Genomic DNA, 23,051 nt, shown 5'->3' with positions numbered 1-23,051 from the left:
ACAAATATTTCAGCTCAGCTTCTCCTTTTGGTTAAACCATATTTACTAAAATGAATAAAACTTTTTTTTTCAATATTTTTTTTTTAAATTTCAATAAAACTGTAGACAAAAAAAAAAAAATACTAATGTACAAAAAAAGAAACTAAAATTGCAAAAAAATAAAATAAAATCTGGAAAACAAAATAGTATTTTAAAACACTATTTTTTTGACCATTCACTGTCAAGCAGTAAAACATTAAAACATATGAACAGATTTAGGCTTTTAGTCATGTAATAAATGTGGATTAACAAAAAAAAGCTTAAATGTATTGTCAATAAAACAATGTGGGTTTGGAAAAATTTGAGTCTTTAATGCTGATTTCAACACTGAATTAGTAAAGGTTGACAATTAAATGCTGTGAAAGTTGTAAACTGTAAATGTAAATTTGATGATTTAGGTTTGTTAGTAGAAGCATTAATGTTGACAAAATCTTATTGTAAAGCCTTCATTTTTTTTCTTTCCTTTCTGTCTCTGAATAATTGAGTGAATTTTGCATTTGTGTATTTCTTTTTTTTCCTTTGGATGAACACGGCAGCTATAATTGAACAAATGTTTCAGACAAAAATGCATTTATTTTTATTAAAAAACACATAGATTGATAAAATATACAATAATTGAGGCCATTCTATGATTCCCGTCATCACTCTCAGTAGATACAGACATGATTGAGTTGAAATAAAGGCACGGCGTGTCAAAGGTCATCCATCAGACTCTTTGGAGCTCCGTTAAAGGCATAGGGGTCAAACGCTTCAGTCGTTTGTTTGATGATCCGCCAGCAGGAGGCGCTAACATTAATCACAAAACCACATGGATTTGGTTTCTTGAAGTCCATCAGAAGCCTTTGGAGGATCATTATTGTTACTGTTTGTCCAGCTGCTGCCAGATTCATTTTCCAGTGTCACAACCATCAGCATCCATCCATCCATCCAACCGGCTCTGCTTTTCACATCACAGCATGAACGACTGAGTGTGCTTGAAATCCTGACGATAGGAAACAATTATTATTATTTTAAAAAAATTAAAAAAAAATTAAAAATTAACAGTATTGTATTATAGTGAATTTTACAAATAATATTTTACACATTCATGTTCATATATTTTTTTACAGAGTAAATTATTGATCAGCTTGAACTGAATTACAAAATAGTACATAAAAGATTAAATCAAACAAAAAAAATGTTTTAAAAGTTCATGTTTAAACATCTAATAGTGCTGTACTGTAAAAAAGTAACACTAGATTTTATGCCAATCATGTTACATGTAAAATTTTCGTAGTATGTGGAACAATGTTTAATATACCTTTATTACAAAGTGCACAGACAAAAATGAAAAAATACATAAAAAAAATAAATTGTTATTATTATTTATTTATTCAAATATATCTAACAGTACTGTACTGCAACAAGTAGAAAAAAGTAACAAAGTATCAGTTGATTACAAAAAATCATTAGATGAAAAACAGATACTCTTGACAATTTTACAGTTTTTTTCTCCCAAAATTAAAAAAATATATATAATACAAAATAAACTGAAATAAAGTAAAATGTTCTTTTCCAAAAATTAAATTTTTACCATAAATATTAAATATTTTCATCGTTATTAGCAGGTGATAAACTACAGCACTACATCAAAAACACTTTCTTTTGAGATTTTTTTTACAAATTTAATGTAGCAATTTTTACAAGAAAACTTAGAGGAAAAAACTGGTTCATTGCACTGAAACCTAAACTATATATAAAAAATATTAATGCTTTTTAAAAGAGACTTTTCAGCTCATCAAGGCTGTTTATTTCATTTAAAAAATGCTGGAAAAAAACTATAATATTGTGAACTGTTAATGCAATTCAAAATAGTGGTTTTCTATTTTACCTTAAAATATAATTTATTCCTGTGATGCAAAGCTGAATTTTTACCCCAGTCTTCAGTGTCACATGATCCTTCAGAAATCCTTCTTATATGCTGATTTATTACTTTTATTATCAATGTCAGAAACAGTTGTGCTGCTTAATATTTTTTTGATTCTTTGATGAATAAAACATTAAAAAGAACAGCATTTATTTAAAACAGAAAACTTTTGTAACAATTAACACCTCATTCAAAGTCTGGGGTCAGTACATTTTCTCTGAGAGAAACTTTTATTTAGTTATTTAATTAGTTTTATTTACTTTTATTTACCAAGGATATGTTAAATTGATAAAAAGGTAATAGTAGTAGTAGACCTACATTGTTAGAAAAGATTTATATTTTGAATATATGCTGTTCTTTTTAACATTTTATTTTTAAAAGAATACTGAAAAATAATAATCAAGCAGCACAAGTGTTTCCCACATCGATAATAAATCAGTATATTAGAATGATTTCTGAAGGATCATGTGACACTGAAGACTGGAGTAATGGTGCTGAAAATTCAGATTTGCATCACAGGAATAAATTACATTTTAAAGTATATTTAAGTATACTAAAATAGAAAACCACTATTTTAAATTGCATTAACAGTTCACAATATTACAGTTTTTTTTCAGTATTTTTAATCAAATAAACACAGCCTTGACGAGCAGAAAAGACTCCTTTAAAAAGCATTCAAAAAAAGAAAGGACAAAAGAAAAAGAACGAAAAGAGAACGAAAGGACGAACGAAAGGACCAAAGAAAAAAAAGGATGAAAGAAAAAAAGGACAAAAAGGAAAGACGAAAGAAAAAATTAAAAAGAGGATGAAAGAAAAGACGGATGAAAGTAAGGAAGGATGAAAGAAAGAACAAAAGAAAGAAAGGACAAAAAAGGACAAAAGAAAGGAAAGATGAAAGGAAAGATGAAAGGATGAAAAAAGACGAAAACAAGGACAAAAGAAGTATGAAAGAACGAAAGGATAAAATGGTAAAAGAAATGAAGGACGAAAGAAAGGACGAAAGAAAGGAAGGACAAAAGAACGAAAGACAGGAAGGACGAAAGAAAGGAAGGACGAAAAAAGAAAAGACAAAGAACGAAAGGACGGGCGAAAAGGACAAAAGTAAGAACAAAAGGATGAAAGGACGCATTATAGGACGAAAGAAAGGAAGGGCGAAAGAACGAAAGAATGAAAGGAAGAAAAAAGGATGAAAAAAAAGGATGGACGAAAGTAAGGAAAGATGAAAGAACAAAAGGAAGGAAGGATGAAAGAATGAAAAGATGGCTGAAAGAAAGAAAAAACAAAAGAATGAAAGGAAGAAAAAGGATGAAAGGAAGGACGAAAGACAAAAAAAAGGAAGGATGAAAAAGGATGAAAAAGGATGAAAGAAAGGATGGACGAAAGAATGAAAGGACAGACAAAAGAAAGAAAGAAAGAAAGAAAGAAAGAAAGAAAGAAAGAAAGAAAGAAAGGACGCAAGAAATGAAGGACGATAGGACAAAAGAAAGGAAGGATGAAAGAATGAAAAGATGGCTGAAAGAAAGAAAAAACTAAAGAATGAAAGGTAGAAAAAGGATGAAAGGAAGGACAAAAGACAAAAAAAGGAAGAATGAAAGGACAGACAAAAGAAAGAAAGAAAGAAAGAAAGGACAGAAGAATGAAAGGACAGACAAATGAAAGAAAGAAAGAAAGAAAGAAAGAAAGAAAGAAAGAAAGAAAGAAAGAAAGAAAGAAAGAAAGGACGGACAGAAGAAAGAAAGGACAGACAAAAGAAAGAAAGAAAGAAAGAAAGAAAGAAAGAAAGAAAGAAAGAAAGAAAGAAAGAAAGAAAGAAAGAAAGAAAGGACAGATGAAAGGATGGACAAAGGAATGGCGATCGATCATATATAAATGTTTCTGCTATAAATCTATAATTAGTGTTTGAGCAGTTATTAGACACATGTCGAGTGGAGTCTGATGAGAATGTGACTCACTTCTTTGGGAGGATGACTGTAGCCTGAATGTTGACTGAAACAGGAAATGACATCATTAAACACTCAATCACATCATCATCAACTCTCTCTCTCTCTCTCTCTCTCTCTCTCTCTCTCTCCTGTGCCGTGTGTGCGTCTGCAGTCGCGAGTGTGTGTGTGTGTGTGTGTGTGTGTGTGTGTGTGTGTGTGTGTGTGTGTGTGTGTGTGTGTGTGTGTGTGTGTGTGTGTGTGTGTGTGTGTGTGTGTGTGTGTGTGTGTGTGTGACTCACGCGTGTTCGGTTCTGTGGAGGTTCTGGCTGCTAATGTGAGCGGCGCCGTGACACTGCGGGATCCAGAACGACCTGCAATAACCCAGCGCTCAGGTCAAAGGTTAAACGCTACCATCCGCCGCTACACCACCAACGCCATGCAGAATGATCAACCGTCGCATGCGCTTATTAACCCCATCAGAACACACACACGGCACACTGAGCTACTTCCTGTGCTTCTGCATCAACCAGGATCATTAGTACCTTCACACACAGTCAGTCAGTTAGTTAGTCAGTTAGTTAGTTAGTTAGTTAAGCAGTGAACTAGCGATCTTACCTTCCTCTGTGTCCTGTATGTGACGGTTCAGTCAGAGGGAGAAATGGAAAAAAAGAGAAAGTCAGAATGAAAAACAACTTGATAAATCACAATCACCTTCAGAGACGCTACTGTTACCCAAACTACAACTATTCACAACTGTCTTTGTTCACTCTAATAAAGCTGAAGTACAATAGAAATACTCTTGCAAAACTCAAAATGAAAATAACTGAAATAAAAAGTCACCCTGGACCACAAAACCAGTCATAAGGGTATATTTATTTATTTTATTTATTCCATTGATGTATGGTTTGTTAGGATAAGACAATATTGGGCTGGGATACAACTATTTGAAAATCTGGAATCTGAGGGTGCAAAAAAAAATCTAAATATTAAGAAAATTGCCTCTAAAGTTGTCCAAATTGAGTTCTTAGCAATGCATATTACTAATCAAAAATTAAGTTTTGATATATTTACGATAGAAAATTTACAAATCTTCATGGAACATGATCTTTACTTAATATCCGAATGATTTTTGGCATAAAAGAAAAGTCGACAATTTTGACCCATGCCATGTATTTTTGGCTATTGCTACAAATATACCTGTGCTGCACTGGTTTTGTGGTCCATGGTCACAAATAGAGGTTAGGTACTAAAATTACTAAAACTGAAATTAAAAAAAATTAAAATTTTAATACAGAAAACTAAACTATAATAAAAATGGTTGCAAAATAATTTTTTTCTTTTTTTTTCTTTTTCCATATATTCTGTTCATAATTTTCACCACAGAGGGTCAACAAAATCCTAATGTAAAAAAAAAAAAAACATAAAAAAAATACATTAAAATAGAAAATACATAAAATAAAAACATAATTGCATAAAAAACAAATAGATACAAATTAAATACATTAAAAAAATAAACAAATAGAAATAGAAATAATAAATACATAAAAATAAATAAATATGTACATTAAAATAAATAAATAAATACATACACACAAACATAAAAAAAATATAAATAAATAAATAAATAAATACATGCATACATAAAAATACATACATATTTTTTTTCCCTGGGAAAAGTTTGATCTGGACTTGACATTTACATTATTAAACTATAAATGACAATGATTTACTCAGTTTGACTCATAAGAGTTATAAGTGTATAAATGTATCAATTTATAAAAGAAAATTTAATCAGAGCAGAAATTGCCACTTTGTGCCACACTAAAACTTTCAATTATTAACACTTTTAAAAATAAATGTATATAATATACATTTAAAAAATATATTTAAAAAAAAATCAAAATTAAAACCAAAAATTAAAATAATGGCCAATTCAAAATATTGTAATAGTATAAATAACACTGCTCTACTATATCTCTTTTTCAGATAATTAATATAATTTTAATACATAAATCTATCATATTTTCACTTTTTTTAAAGAAATATCAATCAATTTGAAAGTGTTCTGCATTTTGAAGTGAACCAGAAAGTGGTGAGTGTGATTTATTTTCATCATCATCAGCTGAACTCACGGCTGAAGTATCCGTGCCGATGGGCGTAAAACACTCCGAAAGCACACAGTAACACCAGCAGACACAGCAGAACCACTCCTGCGATCACCGCCGCCACGTTCAGATCATCTGACAGAAACATTACAGATCAGAAACGCCAAACATTCACTCAATGCACATCATTCATAGAGCTCTAATATAATAACTTCTGAAGAATTTCTCACATTTATATTGAATCATCCTCACTAGCACAATTATAATCAATGTGATTTTTGCATTATCTAGATACTAATGTTTTTATTAATATTTCAATTGTTGTCTTCAGGTTTAATTTTAATGCTGTTTACCTCATTTTCATTAGAGTACAATTGAGATTTTAATTCATTTTTATTTCCAGTTAGTATTTTTTTCAGCTTCAACTAAAATTAGAAATGTTGCCATGGCAAATAACCGAAATAAATTTACGTTTTTCTTATAATATTTATATTTTATTTCAGCTTTATTTAAGTTGAAGATGACCTTATATATATCCTATATTTTTTGTATTAACTACTAATAGCATTGAAAACAAAAACCTAGATTTATGCTTCTAATCCTTAAAAAGACTAAAGCTAAAACAAAAGCACTGCTATTTGTTTTTTGTCAAAATTTCAAAATAGATTTTATTTTTATATTTTTGAATTTCATTTTCATTTGAAAAGTTTTTGTCTTTGCAATATTTAAAAAAATTTATGTTTTAGATTTTTTTTAAAACAATTCTAGTAATTTGCATGTTTTTTTAATACATTTTTAGTATTTTATTGTTAGGTTTTAAGTTTTAGTCATTTTGTTGTTGTTTTTTGTGTTGTTTTTTGTCATTTTTAACTATTTTTTTTTATATATTATGAAATGCTGACAGCCAGCAGTTTAAATAGGTAACATTACTGCAGTCTATATTCAAAATATATTTATCCAAGTGTAGAAATTAGGAAAAAAGTATTGTAATTTCCCTAATTTAGTATAAAACATAAATAATATACCTATGAAATATTAATTTTCATTTATTTTGCAGCAAAAATCAATTTATGACATATTAAAGACAAATTACTTTCACCCCAAATACTAATTCGTTGTAATTCTACATTTTTAAAATTTGCCCATTTGTCAGTAAGTATTTTTTTTACTCATTTAAAGCACAATAAAATTTAATATACTCCCTTATTCTTTTATACATGTGACTCGGAGCACAAAACCTCCAAGTCACAAGTCTTAAGCAGCATGGCTATATTTATAGCAATAGCCGAAAATCCATTGTACAGGTCAAAATTATAGATTTTTCTTCTATGCCAAAAATCATTAGGATATCAAGATCAAGTTCCATAAACATATTTTGTAAATTTCACACCATTAATATATCAAACATAACTTTTGATTAGTAATATACATTGCCAAGAACTTAATTTGGACAACTTTAAAGGCAATTTTCTCCTTATTATAATTTTTTTGCACCCTCGGATTACAGATTTTCAAATAGTTGCATCTCAATGGAAAGCTTCTTTATTCTTTCAGATGGTGTATAAATCTCAATTTTGAAAAAAATTGACACTTATGACTGGTTTTGTGGTCCAGGGTCACATATATGCTTTATATTTTATATTTTTATTTTATGTGTACTCACCTTAACAACCTCTCTCTATTATATATATATATATGAAATGTAAAATATTTATGTAAAAAAGTGTGTGTGTGTGTGTGTGTGTGTGTGTATATATATATTATATATTTTATGCGTGTTTATTTATATATATATACACACACACACACACTTTATACAGTATGGGTGAAAAGAAACCAAGCAATATTTAATGGCTATAGAACTTGTAGTATCAATAATTATAATATATATATATATATAATAATAATAATATAAATAAAAAATTTAATACATTTTTATTAGAAATGTAAAATTAGCAAAATTTTAAATCCTATTTACTTTTGACTCAATCTGCATAATACTGTAAATATTAGAAATTCTATCAAAGACTGCAAATGACATCACATGTGGGTTTGATGATTTTTTTTTAAAGAAATTACTACTTTTATTTGTGAAGGTCGCACTGAATTGATCAAAGTGACAGTAAAGACATTGAAAAAAAAATTCTATTCATCTGTGAATTCTGAAAAATTAAATATATTATGGTTCCATAAAAAAAATTCTGGACAGCACAACTAACTGTTTTCAACATTGATAATAATGATTTTTGAACGATCATGTGACACTCAAGACTCGAGTAATAATGCAGAAAATTCAGAAATAAATTACATTTTACAAAATTGTGAGTTATAAATTCAGAATTGTGAGATATAAACTGAACTGCGTGGCATAAACTCAAAAAATAAAAGTCAGCATTGTGAGATATAAACTGTGAATTTTTATTGTGAAATATTATTTATGTTATTTCATAATTGTAACTTTATTCCTTCAGAATTGTGGTTATATCTTGCAATGACTTTGTTTATCTCATAATTGTGATTTTTGTTCTAAGAATTGTGAGTTTATATCTCGTAATTGTGACTTTTTTCTCCAAATTGGAAGTTTATCTTGTAACTGTGATTTGTTTTTCTAAAAATTGTGACTTTATAACATGCAATTGTGAGTCAGAATTGTAAGAACGTAAGAATTGCAAATCTGAGAACAGTCCTCAAAACTGGATTTTATAACTCACAATAGCGAGTTTATATCTCAATTCTGAGAAAACTCGCAATTAGAAGCTTATATCTCATAATTCGGACTTTATAACTCACAATTGTGAGTTTATTTCTCACATTTCTGAGATAAAAAGTCAGAATTGCGAGATAAAGGTCACAATTACCTTTTTTTATTTTTTATTCAGTGGTGGAATGGGCTCCCATAGAAAACAGCTATTTTATATTGTAATAATATTTCACTATTTTTACTGTAATTTTGATCAAATAAATGCAGCCTAGGTGATCAGAAGAGACTTCTTAAAAAAACAAGTAAGCTATTAAGCATAACATACTTGATTTTGATCATATTTCTGATGTAAAATGAGCTGAACATGTTGTGTTAACTAGATTCAACATTCATGTGGCGGATGAGCAGGTTCACAGCGGTGTGTGTTCACACTCACCAGGACGCCGCTGAACTCGTCGATGGTGTAAGTGGCATTAGGCTGGCGGATGGGCAGAGGGTGGTTGTTTTTGAACCAGGTGTAGACAGCGGGTGGGATGCTGTGTTGGTCCTTACAGCGCAGCTCCACCTGAGAGCCCGTCAGAGCAGAGCTGGGCACGTCGCATGACGGCGTTTGTGGAGGCACTGAAACCACATTAAACACATCAGACACACGAGCGCAACACACTGAGCGTCAGACAGCAGGACAGACGTGTGTTACCCAGCACTTTCAGCGTGACGTTGGTTTCTCCCAGCGTGATGCTGTCCTGCGGAGCGCTGACCTCACAGCGGTATTTGCCCGCGTCGAGTTGAGTCACTCTGCGCAGCCGCACCGTCGCCCCCTCGATCTCCGCACGCTCGTTAAACGGCCCTGAACCACACACCAGAAATATGCACGTCACTCCATGATCACAACTGCTGCACCACATCCAGCGGTTTTATTTCATTACTGCACTTAACTACATTCTATAAGTACTTGTACTTTATCAGAGTAAATTCATTTGGAGAACATTTTACTGCTACTTCACTACATTCCACAGCATAATATGGAAGCCTGTTTCCACCACTAAATAAAGTCAGAATTGTGAGTTTTTATCTTACAATTCTGACTTTTTTCTTAAAATCTCAGAATTCAGACTTTTTTTTGCAATTTTGACATTTTCATGCAATTACGAGTTTATATTTTGCAATTTTGGCTTTTTTTGTAATTCTGACCTATTTTTCATAATTGGAAGTTTATATCTCACAATTATAATCTTTTTTATTATATTTCACAATTCTGACCTTTTTTACAATTCTTACCTTTTTCTGCAGTTACAAGTTTGTATCTCGCAACTCTTTTTTCTTGCAGTTTTGACTATTTTTGCATAATTGTGAATTTATATGTTGCAATTCTGACTTTTTTTGTGCAACCGAGTTTATATCTCACAATTCTGACCTTTTTTCATGCAATTACGAGTCTATATCTCAGAATTCAGACCTTTTTTTACAATTTTGACATTTTCATGCAATTACGAGTTTATATTTTGCAAGTTTGGCTTTTTTTGCAATTCTGACCTATATTTCATAATTACGAGTTTATATCTGGCAATTATGACCTTTTTTCACACAAGTGAGTTTATATGAAGCATAAACACAGAAAGGGTAACTGCAACTATTAAATTGCACAATTATGACCTTTTTTGTGCAATTATGAGTTTATATCTCACAATTATAATCTTTTTTATTATATCTCACAATTCTGACCTTTTTTACAATTCTTACCTTTTTTCAGCAGTTACAAGTTTATACTCGCAATTCTTTTTTCTTGCAGTTTTGACTATTTTTGCATAATTGTGAATTTATGTTGCAATTCTGACCTTTTTCATGCAATTACGAGTCTATATCTCAGAATTCAGACTTTTTTTTTTTTTTTACAATTTTGACATTTTTCATGCAATTACGAGTTTATATTTTGCAATTTTGGCTTTTTTTGTAATTCTGACCTATTTTTCATAATTGCAAGTTTATATCTTACAATGCTAACCTTTTTCACACAACTGAGTTTATATCTCACAATTATAATCTTTTTTATTATATTTCACAATTCTGACCTTTTTTACAATTCTTACCTTTTTTCTGCAGTTACAAGTTTATATCTCGCAATTCTTTTTTCTTGCAGTTTTGACTATTTTTGCATAATTGTGAATTTATGTTGCAATTCTGACCTTTTTCATGCAATTACGAGTCTATATCTCAGAATTCAGACTTTTTTTTTTTTTTTTACAATTTTGACATTTTTCATGCAATTACGAGTTTATATTTTGCAATTTTGGCTTTTTTTGTAATTCTGACCTATTTTTCATAATTGCAAGTTTATATCTTACAATGCTAACCTTTTTCACACAACTGAGTTTATATCTCACAATTCTGACTTTTTTCATGCAATTACGAGTTTATATCTTGCAATTCTGACCTTTTTTTTTGCAATTCTGACCTATATTTCATTATTACGAGTTTATATCTGGCAATTATGACCTTTTTTCACACAAGTGAGTTTATATGAAGCATAAACACAGAAAGGGTAACTGCAACTATTAAATTGCACAATTATGACCTTTTTTGTGCAATTATGAGTTTATATCTCACAATTATAATCTTTTTTATTATATCTCACAATTCTGACCTTTTTTACAATTCTTACCTTTTTTCTGCAGTTACAAGTTTATATCTCGCAATTCTTTTTTTTTTTTTTGCAATTTTGACTGTTTTTGCATAATTGTGAATTTATGTTGCAATTCTGACTTTTTTTGTGCAACCGAGTTTATATCTTGCAATTCTGACCGTTTTTTTTTTTTTGCAATTCTGACCTATTTTTCATAATTGCAAGTTTATATCTTACAATGCTAACCTTTTTCACACAACTGTGAGTTTATGTCTCATGCAATTACGAGTTTATATCTTGCAATTCTGACCTATATTTCATAATTACGAGTTTATATCTGACAATTCTGACCTTTTTTTTTTGCAATTCTGACCTATATTTCATTATTACGAGTTTATATCTGGCAATTATGACCTTTTTTCACACAAGTGAGTTTATATGAAGCATAAACACAGAAAGGGTAACTGCAACTATTAAATTGCACAATTCTGACCTTTTTTGTGCAATTATGAGTTTATATCTCACAATTATAATCTTTTTTATTATATTTCACAATTCTGACCTTTTTTACAATTCTTACCTTTTTTCTGCAGTTACAAGTTTATATCTCGCAATTCTTTTTTCTTGCAGTTTTGACTATTTTTGCATAATTGTGAATTTATGTTGCAATTCTGACCTTTTTCATGCAATTACGAGTCTATATCTCAGAATTCAGACTTTTTTTTTTTTTTTTACAATTTTGACATTTTTCATGCAATTACGAGTTTATATTTTGCAATTTTGGCTTTTTTTGTAATTCTGACCTATTTTTCATAATTGCAAGTTTATATCTTACAATGCTAACCTTTTTCACACAACTGAGTTTATATCTCACAATTCTGACTTTTTTCATGCAATTACGAGTTTATATCTTGCAATTCTGACCTTTTTTTTTGCAATTCTGACCTATATTTCATTATTACGAGTTTATATCTGGCAATTATGACCTTTTTTCACACAAGTGAGTTTATATGAAGCATAAACACAGAAAGGGTAACTGCAACTATTAAATTGCACAATTATGACCTTTTTTGTGCAATTATGAGTTTATATCTCACAATTATAATCTTTTTTATTATATCTCACAATTCTGACCTTTTTTACAATTCTTACCTTTTTTCTGCAGTTACAAGTTTATATCTCGCAATTCTTTTTTTTTTTTTTTGCAATTTTGACTGTTTTTGCATAATTGTGAATTTATGTTGCAATTCTGACTTTTTTTGTGCAACCGAGTTTATATCTTGCAATTCTGACCGTTTTTTTTTTTTGCAATTCTGACCTATATTTCATTATTACGAGTTTATATCTTGTAATTATGGCCTTTTTCTTGCACAACTGAGTTTATATGAAGCATAATACTGTTTCCTTTCCTTACCTTTCCTTTTTTTGCACAATTACGAATTTGTCTCACAATTCTGACCTTTTTTGTGCAGCTGCAAGTTTATATCTCACAATTGTGATTTTTTTTTGCAATTTTGACATTTTTATCTGCAATTACGAATACATATCTAATTTTGACATTTTTTCCTCATAATTTCTGAATTTTTTTTCATGCTGCTGAGTTCATATCTTACAAATCTGACCTTTTTTGCACAATTGCAAGTTTATGTCACAAATTCTTAGATTTTTCTTTCCTCACAATTGTGACCTTTTTTTAAAGTCTGCATTTACCTTTATTTTTTATTCAGTGGCAGAAATGTGCTTTTATAGCATAATATAGTACTTTTTACTCAACTACATTTTAGAAAATGATATTTTATTAGGGTTTTTGATCCAGCACTGTCCAGATCCACACATGATGTGATATTTCTACAGGAAGTGAGCTGTTGGACTGATGCTCATGTCAGAACCAGACACAGAAATAGACTCATCTCTTTAAACTCCATTACAGCCGTTTATATCATGTCACACAGAATCTGTGCACTTCCTGTTCTGATTATAAGGGGAACTGTAGAACTGATATAAAGACTAAAACACTCACCGATTACAAAACAGCCAAACACCTTTAACTTGCAACTACAACAGGGCCCTGTGAAATCGGTTTTATTTTTTCTAATTCCGTTTTATAGTTTTAATTTCATTTTTTCCTTTTTAATTTTTAATTTTAAATTAAAAAATTAATAATATATAAAAAAACACTTGCATGTTATTGCTTTATTTATTTTTTTTCTTACCAAATTCTGTGTTTTCTATTAATTTTCTAAATTCCATTTTAATAGTTTCCTTAATTTTTAATCATCAAAAGCATGTCTAATTAATTGATTTTTATAAAGAATGAATTTCTTATTTATTTATTTTTCAAAAATACTGTTTATTTACATTTTTCTGGTAAATAATGTTTTGGCAAATATTCCTTAAAAATATTGTTTTAATAATAATAGTATTAGTAGTACTAGTAGTATCATGTTAAGAAATATATTTCTGTCACATTTTCTTCAAGTTAAACTGAACTTTTATTTTGAAGCATTGCTGTAAAGACCTGTAAGTTTGTTTTAATGATACTGCCATAGTTTTTCTCAAAAGAAACTGTAAAATGCTCATTAAGTGACTCTCAGAGCAGTTCTAGAGATTGTTTATGTGTTCATGATTACTCTTGATTTATTCAAAAATATTCTTCAAATTGATCAGATTCCGTGACATTCCACATTATAGAGTAAATTCAATTTTTATGACTTTTTATTCTGTGAGTTTTCCGGATCACGGAAATCATAGGGCCCCTTTTTTTTCTTGCAATTTTGATCTTTTTTGCTCAATTGCGAGTTTATATCTTGCAATTTTGACCTTTTTGCCCAATTTATTTTACACAGTAAGTCTGACATTTTTTGCAATTTTGACCATTTTTGCACAATTTTGAGACTCTTGCAATTCTGATCTTTTTGTTGCAATTTTGACATTTTTGATGCAATTTCGAGAATATCTTGCAATTCTGACCTTTTTTAGCAATTTTGACTTTTTGCACAATTATGAGTTTATATCTTGCAATTCTGACCTTTTTAGCAATTATGATCTTTTTTTTGCAATTTTGACTTTTTTTGCACAATTGTGAGTTTATATCTTGCAATTCTGACCTTTTTTTTTGCAATTATGATCTTTTTTTTGTAATTTTGACTTTTTTACACAATTGCGAGTTTATATCTTGCAATTCTGACCTTTTTTGCAATTTTGACTTTTTTGCACAATTGTGAGTTTATATCTTGCAATTCTGACCTTTTTGCCCAATTTAGTTTACATAGAGTAATTCTGACGTTTTTTTGCAATTAACTTTTTTGCGCCATTTGGAGAGAATCTTGCAATTCTGACCTTATTTTGCAATTTTGACTTTTTTGCACAAAGATGAGTTTATCTCTCACAATTCTGACTTTTTTGCAATTGCATCTGCGTTTTCCGGATCATGGAAATCATAGGGCCCTACTAAAAGGACAAAGAAAAGAGTGTTTGCTAGGATGTTTCTATGTGGTTCCAAAGGTGGTATGAATGGGTTTTTATATGTTCTTATGTGGTAGCAAGGATATTTTAGGTATTTAACAGGAAATTTGCAGTATGATTCTAGACTGTTCTAAGCAGTTACTAACTCCACTGCTCATTTAATACACCACAGATGTCAATTACCTACGAAACGGCCGTCGTAAAAAACAAACGACACATCCTTGTCGATCTTCTTCCACTCGATGCGAGGATTCTTGTCTTTTTCTGTCCTGAACTCACAGGAGAGCTCAGCGTCTGTGGAGGACAGCAGACATGAAGAAGATACAGCACATTACCTAACTAACATTTGCAAACACAAACACGCTCACCAGAAAACTCATGCACTTCCACTTGGGGACTGCGGCTGGTGACGGTGACGGGGACGACGGCCGCGCCTGAAACACAGAACAAAAGCATGTTATGAATAACACACAGCGCTCCGGGGCTCCAGGATTGTGTTTGCAGACTCCCAGTTGGAAGAAGCAGCACAATATGGATTTCTAAACATAGTTGATCTCATTCTGTGGTGAACAGACACAAAGGTCAAGCTTCTGTTCGCCTGCACGTTTGCGGCTAAAGTCGGATTGTGATTTCCTCACAGGAACAGGAAACAGGTGTTTCCCTTCTTCAATAACACGGCAGTCATTGTTGGCCTTCCTGCTTCTGCCCACACATCGTTAGAGTAAAAGCTGCACAATTCATCAAATTTCTAATCGTGATTACGGATGCCATAAGTACGTAATCTTCCAAAGCTGCCATTACAAAAAAAAAAACACGTTGATTATTCTGCATTATTCTGCACTCTGATGTAAACAAGCACGGATGAGAAGCACATAAGAGACGCTCTGGATGAAAGCGCACTTTCATTCTGTGACAGCAGATGGAGCTAAACATAATGCAGCCATTTCCCCGAAAACACAGTAAACAAAACAGCTTTCAGTTTCTGGAAAGTGTTGAAATGATTTAAAAAGTGATTCAGATTTGTGTATTTGCTCTGGTGTTCATCACAGCCACAAATACTTCAATATTTAGACTTATTTTCAAACTTTTTTACATTTTAATCTGGACTCCAACATGCCCTGGATATTGTTTGAAAGTGTTTTGATTCTTTATTGTTGGGTTGAACTTTACATTAGGGCTTCATTAGTTAACATTAGTTCATTCATTAGCTGCCATTCAAACATTCATTAATCTGAGATCATTCCAATATTTAATAACAAATTGTTCAAATCAAAAGTTGTAACTGTGTTATTTAATGAGCTAATGTGAACTAAGAGGATTTTTTTAACAAAGATTAATAACTGTGGCAAATGTAGCTATTGCTGATTGTGAATATGAATGCATTAACTAAGGTTAACTGTAAAGTGATATCTATTGGTCTTTATAATCTTTTGCACTTTAATCTGTCTACATTTTATAACTTTATATATATTTTTATGTATTGCTTTATTGTTTTCAAATGTTCAGTTATTTTTGTCATAAGAAAATAGTTATTAAAGCTGTTCTACTGTATTATGACTCCACTTCAATATGGTCATAATAGCGTATACTGTAAAAAAAAAAAAAAAAAAAGCATTAGCAATTAATCACAACATTAAATTTTATATCGGCATATCCCTTTGCATATTGCATATTTGTACTTTTTTTATTTAAAGAATCCAAACCAATGTATCGTTGACATTTGTGAAAACGAGAAAAGCAATACTTTTTTTATTTTTATATAAAATGATGGCATGCAGTTGCTTCAAACAATGGTATAAAGCTATTTAAAACATCAATCAATGTAAATTGTGATCATCGTAATTAATAATAACTAAATCAATTTCAAGGCAATAATCAACAATTATGATTTTGGTCCTAATCAAATGTAATACTCAAGTCCACGAGCCACGCAAATTAAGTTCACAACATGAGACTAAAGCAGCTTTCCAGATCAGATGTGTGTTATAATGATTTTAAGTTTAGGTTCAGCAGTTTAGCTTCTTCTTTCTCATTCAGTAATCAATTTCAGATTGGTCTTTTCCAGAAAGATGAGCCGGTTGCTGAAAATGACGTGTGCGGAAACTGAGCATCCAAAACACTTCTTGGAACTGTTGTTTCCTGACAGACTAAATCATTAGAAAAACAGGACTGTGGCTGATTACGGCGCTTGGTTTGACGTTGCCGTTTTATCATATAAAGGAAACTCCAATCAAAACACCAGACAGATCTGAACAAGATGTGGATGTGGGGAACATTTACGTACCCTGATGCTTTTAGTCTCAGGAACACAAATCACAAAAAAAAAAAAAAAAACTTCAATGGAAAAAAAATAAAAATAAAAATCAGCATCTCTTTATTTATATTCATTAATTTAGTTTTATTTATTTATTTTTGCCGATTTTAAATTTAAAATAATTAAAAAGTCTTACAGTATGAATTATTGTATTACAATCAAATATTTATATTTTATTTCAATCAAATTAACCCTGTTTACAGTTCACATGAACAGCATATTTTATTCTCATTGTTGTAATACAGTAATTCATATGAAATTCATACAATACCTTTATTTTAAATATTAACCCTAACCCTAATTATGTAAGATTTTCTCTCTCATATGCATTTTAATAAAAAGCTTTTTCATTGCTTAAAATAAAATAAACATTAGCTGAAATATTTTTTTTTTTGCAAAGGTAGTTTAACTTGATGTATTAAATTACTAAATCTGAATAAATGTTAAAATAAAAACAATAAAACTGCTAAAACTCTAGAAAGAAAATCAAAACTGAAAATATTATAAATAATACCATTTAGCTTTAATTTTTTATTTTAGTTTACATTTTATTTTTTTATATAGTTTTTAAATTTTACTTTGTGTTTTTTAATTAGTTTTTATGTTTTTTTTTTTTTAGTTTTAGTGATTTTCTTACTTCAACATACATTTTATTTCATTCCAAGGAAATATCTGCATTGAACATTTTTTTCAATCTAATATTTATTTTATTAATTTAATATGTATTACAACATAAGTTAAAATAAAAACAAGTTAAAATATAAAAATATTTTTGCTAAGTAGTTTAACTTGAAGTACTAAAATTGAATTGAAAAGAAAAACTGATGGAATAAAAAGAAAAAAAATTACTAAAAGTCTAAAATGAAAATTTTAGATGGGATTCTACAAAAACTAAAACTTTTTTTGTGGAATTTTTTTTTTATAGTTTTTACTTTTACTTTTGTGTTTTTTAATTAGTTTCTATGTTCTTTTGTTGTTCAGTTTTAGTTATTTTATTACTTTAACCTAATTTTTTTATTTCATTCCAAGGAAACATTTGTATTGAACATTTTTTCAATCTAATATTTATTTTATTAATTTAATATTTATTATAACAAAAAAAACAACATAAGTTAAAATAAAAACAAGTTAAAATATAAACATATTTTTGCTAAAGCAGTTTAACCTGAAGTACTAAAACTTAATTAAAAATAAAAACTGATGGAAAAAACGAAAAAAACTATTTTAAAAGTCTAAAATCAAAATAGTAAATATAAACATTTTAATGGGGTTCTACAAAACCTACAACTTTTTTTGTGGAATTTTGTTTTTTTACAGTTTTTTTTTTTTTTTTACTTTGTGCTTTTTAATTAGTTTCTATGTTTGTTTGTTTTTTCAGTTTAAGTGATTTTATTACTTCAACATAAATTTTTATTTCATTCCAAGGAAACATTTGTATTAAACATTTTTTCAATCTAATATTTATTTTATTTCAGCTTTATTTGAATTAAATGAAATGATAGATTAAGAGTTTTAGTGTACATGCACAGCAGTTTAAATTGACATGAACAGCAGTGATTTGTCTGGAATATTTCTGTCAGCACATGTGTGTTTCAGTGCTCATGTCTGCGTCTGAACGTCCATTATTTCACACAGAAGGAATGCTGACATTCCTCCATATCTCTATTGCTCCAGTTGTGGAGTATAAAACTGGACAGGACATCATTTTATCATGAGCTACCCCCTCACCTTACACTTCAGACATACATGTGGAACACATTTCCTCTCCCTCATGTGCTGGTGAACTCAAAAGGAGACGTTTAGCAGATTGTTCACACTGCTCCTCACTGAACATCCCGCTAAATGTCTTCTTTTGTCTCCCACTGAAGAAACAAAGTGTCATTTGGGTTAGGAGCGATATGAGGGAGAGTAAATAATGGCAGAATCTGTGTTTCTGTATTTCATCTTATCTGGGAACTCGACCTTGCACCTGACGTCTGCGTTTGAGGAGAGATGGAGAGAGGCATTGTGTGCTGACTGGAATCAACACACATGAAAACACTGTGTCCAGTCTGATAAGACAACCTGACAACTGTCCCACACACACACACACACACACACACACACACACACACACACACACACACACACACACACACACACCTGTCACTGGTTGTGTCCTGAGTCAGCACATTAACACACTCGCTTGCTGATTCAGACTCATATTTTACAGCTTTTAAACACACCAACAACTAATGCAAATGATGTATGAGAAGATTTAAACGTCATATTTTACCACAATAAACCAACAAAAAAAGAAACTGCATAAAGATCGTTATTGCATTAAGAGGGACCATTAACTTTTTTGTATTAATTATAATGAGCAATAATTATTTGTGATACTTGTAATAATTCTTTATATTATAAACATTATATATTTAGATTTTTATATAAAAATAAATAAAAAATAAATGACAAATATTTAATATTTTACATTTATATTTTATTCTCATTTTTGTAACAGTAATTCACACTGAGACTTTTTTTTTAAATTAGCATAAATTATGTAAAATATATAAGAATCCAAACATAAGTATTTCTTTCTAGGGCTATTATAATTAACTAAAACCATAACAGAAAAACATTTTCATTGCTTGAAATAAATTAAACATTAGCTGAAGTAAAATAAAATATAAAAAAAACTTTTCCAAAGGTAGTTTAACTTGATGTACTAAAAATGATTACTAAAACTGAATTAAAAATAAAAACTGACAAAAAAAAAAAAAAAAAAAATCACAATTTTGAGTTATTAAGCCACAATTGTGAGATATAAACTCGCAATTCTGTGAACATATCAGTCTTTTTATTTATCTCCTCAGAAACAGACTTAATTAAATCTCACAACTGCGAGAAAAAAAGTCAGAATTGCATGTTTATATCTCACACTTTTGAGTTTGTTTCTTGCAATTTTGAGTTTATATCTCACAGTTCTGAGACAAAAAGTCAGAATTACAAGTTTATATGACGCAATTCGGAGAAAAAAAATCTGAATTGTCGTGAGATAAGTCGCAATTACCTCTTTTTTTAATTTAGTGGCAGAAACGGGCTTCCATATTTTATAGTTAACTAAATTATATATAAAAAAACACCGTTTTAATTGCTTGAAACAAAATTAACTTTTTGCAAAGGTAGTTTAACTTAAATCTAACAAAATGGAACTAAAAAAAATTAACACTGACAAAAAAATAAAGAAAAGAAAACGACAAAATTACTAAAACTCTAAAATCAAAAATATAAAAATTATTCAAAATATAAAAAAAAAAAAAAAACTATAATAGTATCTCAGTGATACTAAAATAACACTGTTTCTTTCTAGTAATTTTGGGGTGAAATATGATTCTTTATCAGGATTAATGATACAACTACAAAAACTAAAACCACTCTGTGATCAATGTTTGTGGATGGATACAGAATACAGCCTGTGAATAAACAGGGGAAAAAGCTCAGTGTGGATTGATTGTTGTGTTGATGGGTCAGTGTTTGTGAGTTTGTGGAACGCAAGAGACCCTGAAAGAACAAAGACCCTCTGTGAGTGTGTGTAACTCTGTCTGCAACAGCTGGTACAGACAACCCCACCCTCCACACACACACACACACACACACACACACACACCATTTGATCAGAGTCATGGCATTACAAGTGCTCTGAGATCTCATGAGATGCAGAATTACAGCAAAACACACCATCAAACTCAGCCAGAATCAACAGATGCAGAAGCAGAGACGCGCCGCACATCTAAAACCTCACAAACACGCTCAGCATCACACGCATGGCCACCCAAACATGCATTCCTCAAACCACCAGCGGATCTGCATCTGCTTTTGCTGGACAAGTGCCAAGGTATTTAAAAAAAAATAAAAAATAGGGAGTACATCATATTTATTTTAAGTGTCTGCATTTCTGGAAACTTGATCAATAGAAAAATAAATTAATTAATTAATTAATTAATTAATTAATAAATAAAGGGGAAAATAACAAATGTAAATATAAATAAATAAATACATGAATAAAGAAAGGGAAAAAATAATGTAACTATAAATAAATAAATACAGGAAAAATGAATAAATTTAACTATAAATAAATGAATAAGGGGGGAATAAATAAATGTAACTATAAATAAAGAAATAAACAAAGGAAAAAATAAATACATGTAACTATAAACAAATAAATAAATAAAGCAAAAATAATAAATAAATGTAACTATAAATAAATGAATACATGAATGAAGAAAGGGTAAAAATAAATAAATGTAATTATAAATTAAAAAATAAACAAAAAGGAAAAAAATAAATGTAACTATAAATAAATAAAAAACAAAAAGGAAAAATAAAGAAATGTAACTATAAATAATAAATAAATAAAGGAAAAGAAAGAATAAGAGAATCAATATTTCTCAGTTTAATTTGGTTTGACTTGATCTACCAAAATAATAATAATAATAATAATAATAATAATAATAAAACTAAATAAAAAAATTAAGACAAAACATACAGACATATTTAAAAAAAGAAAATCTGGTTCTAAATATTATTTCAGTGATACTAAAAATAACACCTCCCAAAACAACTGATGTAATTAACTTAGAAGAAGAAAAATATCTTACAGAAATATTCATTAGCTGAATCATTATGGTTTTAATACATTTTCCTTTATATTAATAATTCAAATTTTATCGACTGAACAACAATCTTAAGACTTTTTCTTAAGATTGTTACTTCAACCCTTACAGTAAAGTACTGTGGTGATACTATGGTACTGTAGATCTACTTTAATGGATATATCAAGGTAACGAAAGACTGCCATACTCAAGTACTATGGTATTTACGTGGTATATTTCACCGTTTTAACCCAATAAATCGACAACTTTTGCCTGCGAGTGTAATCAGTACGTGTATATATGATATATATATAGTATTTAATTGAAGAAAGTAGATGACAGACACACAGAGGAGCACTTACTGACAGCATCTAATCTTGTTCTCTAAAGAAGATCATCAGACTTTAAGAAGATCACATGGAACAAAGCACTTACTCTGAATTAAAATCAGCAAAGCCACGGACACAAACATTTCATCCACAAAGCCGATGAACTTTTCCAGAAGAATCCTCAAATAAACGCGTGTTTTGTCCAGAGAATCCGAACCTGCTTTGATTCGCTCAAACTCACTGACTGACTCAACTGAACGCCACTTCTGCGTGCGCGTGCGTGTAGGTGGAGAGGGCGGGAACAACACTAATTATACACACAGACATTCATTACCATTTAACCAAAACACACGCTCAGATATTGTGATTCTAATATAATAACGAGTGTGAATGACATTTTTCAGTCAACTTTTAGACCATAAATAGTTATCAAATATAGTTCCGGCACTCAAATCTGATTGGATTAGCCCATTGTTCACTTTTTTTTTTTTTTTTTGTTCTCTAACACACCTGTGACCACAACAACAACAAAAAATAAAAAAAGCAATAATAAAAAAATACTTTAATACAAAATAAATAAATAATAATAATAAAAACATGTGACCGCACTTCAGTGTATTAGTGCGCCATCTTGCATGGAAAACGTAAGGGTTCACTTCACAGTCAGACTAATGAACGATTTTAGCTACTTGGCGGAGGAAATGTGTGTTCATGTTAGATTACTTATAATAAAATGGTTGTCACATCTAAATTCTGACTGGATGATCCACGTTTGACGCCGTTTATATCAATGACATCTGTATTAATGCGCGACGTTGCCTGGCGTTGCTGGCGTGAACCGTTCAGTAAGGAACTATTTTACTTGCGGATTTCTGACTTTTTTTCCTCAAAATTATGAATTTAAATTTTATAATCATACGTTTAGCTAACGTTATATCTTGCAATTCGCAGAAGAAAAATTTTTTTTTTTTAGTTTTTATCTTGTGGCAGAAAACAAGCTTGAACCCTTCCTT

General features: G+C 29.9%; 1 protein-coding gene across 1 annotated transcript; it reads right to left on the bottom strand.

Moving 5' to 3' along the window:
• Positions 1 to 988: 988 nt before the first annotated feature.
• LOC141336982 (junctional adhesion molecule 2A-like) lies at positions 989 to 22,273 on the bottom strand. Its single transcript, XM_073842703.1, has 10 exons — positions 22,145 to 22,273; positions 15,127 to 15,192; positions 14,942 to 15,052; positions 9,371 to 9,520; positions 9,106 to 9,294; positions 6,000 to 6,107; positions 4,483 to 4,495; positions 4,167 to 4,238; positions 3,898 to 3,931; positions 989 to 1,021 (listed from the first exon to the last, which is right to left on the bottom strand). Exons 1-10 carry the CDS (start codon positions 22,179 to 22,181, stop codon positions 989 to 991), a joined length of 813 nt encoding a protein of 270 aa, XP_073698804.1. The 5' UTR covers positions 22,182 to 22,273.
• Positions 22,274 to 23,051: the final 778 nt, after the last annotated feature.

Source organism: Garra rufa, chromosome 6, assembly GCF_049309525.1.
Source record: "Garra rufa chromosome 6, GarRuf1.0, whole genome shotgun sequence".
NCBI classification, from domain to species: Eukaryota; Metazoa; Chordata; class Actinopteri; order Cypriniformes; family Cyprinidae; genus Garra; species Garra rufa.
Note: the sequence above shows the minus strand (reverse complement) of the source record. Positions and strands in the feature narration are given on the sequence as shown.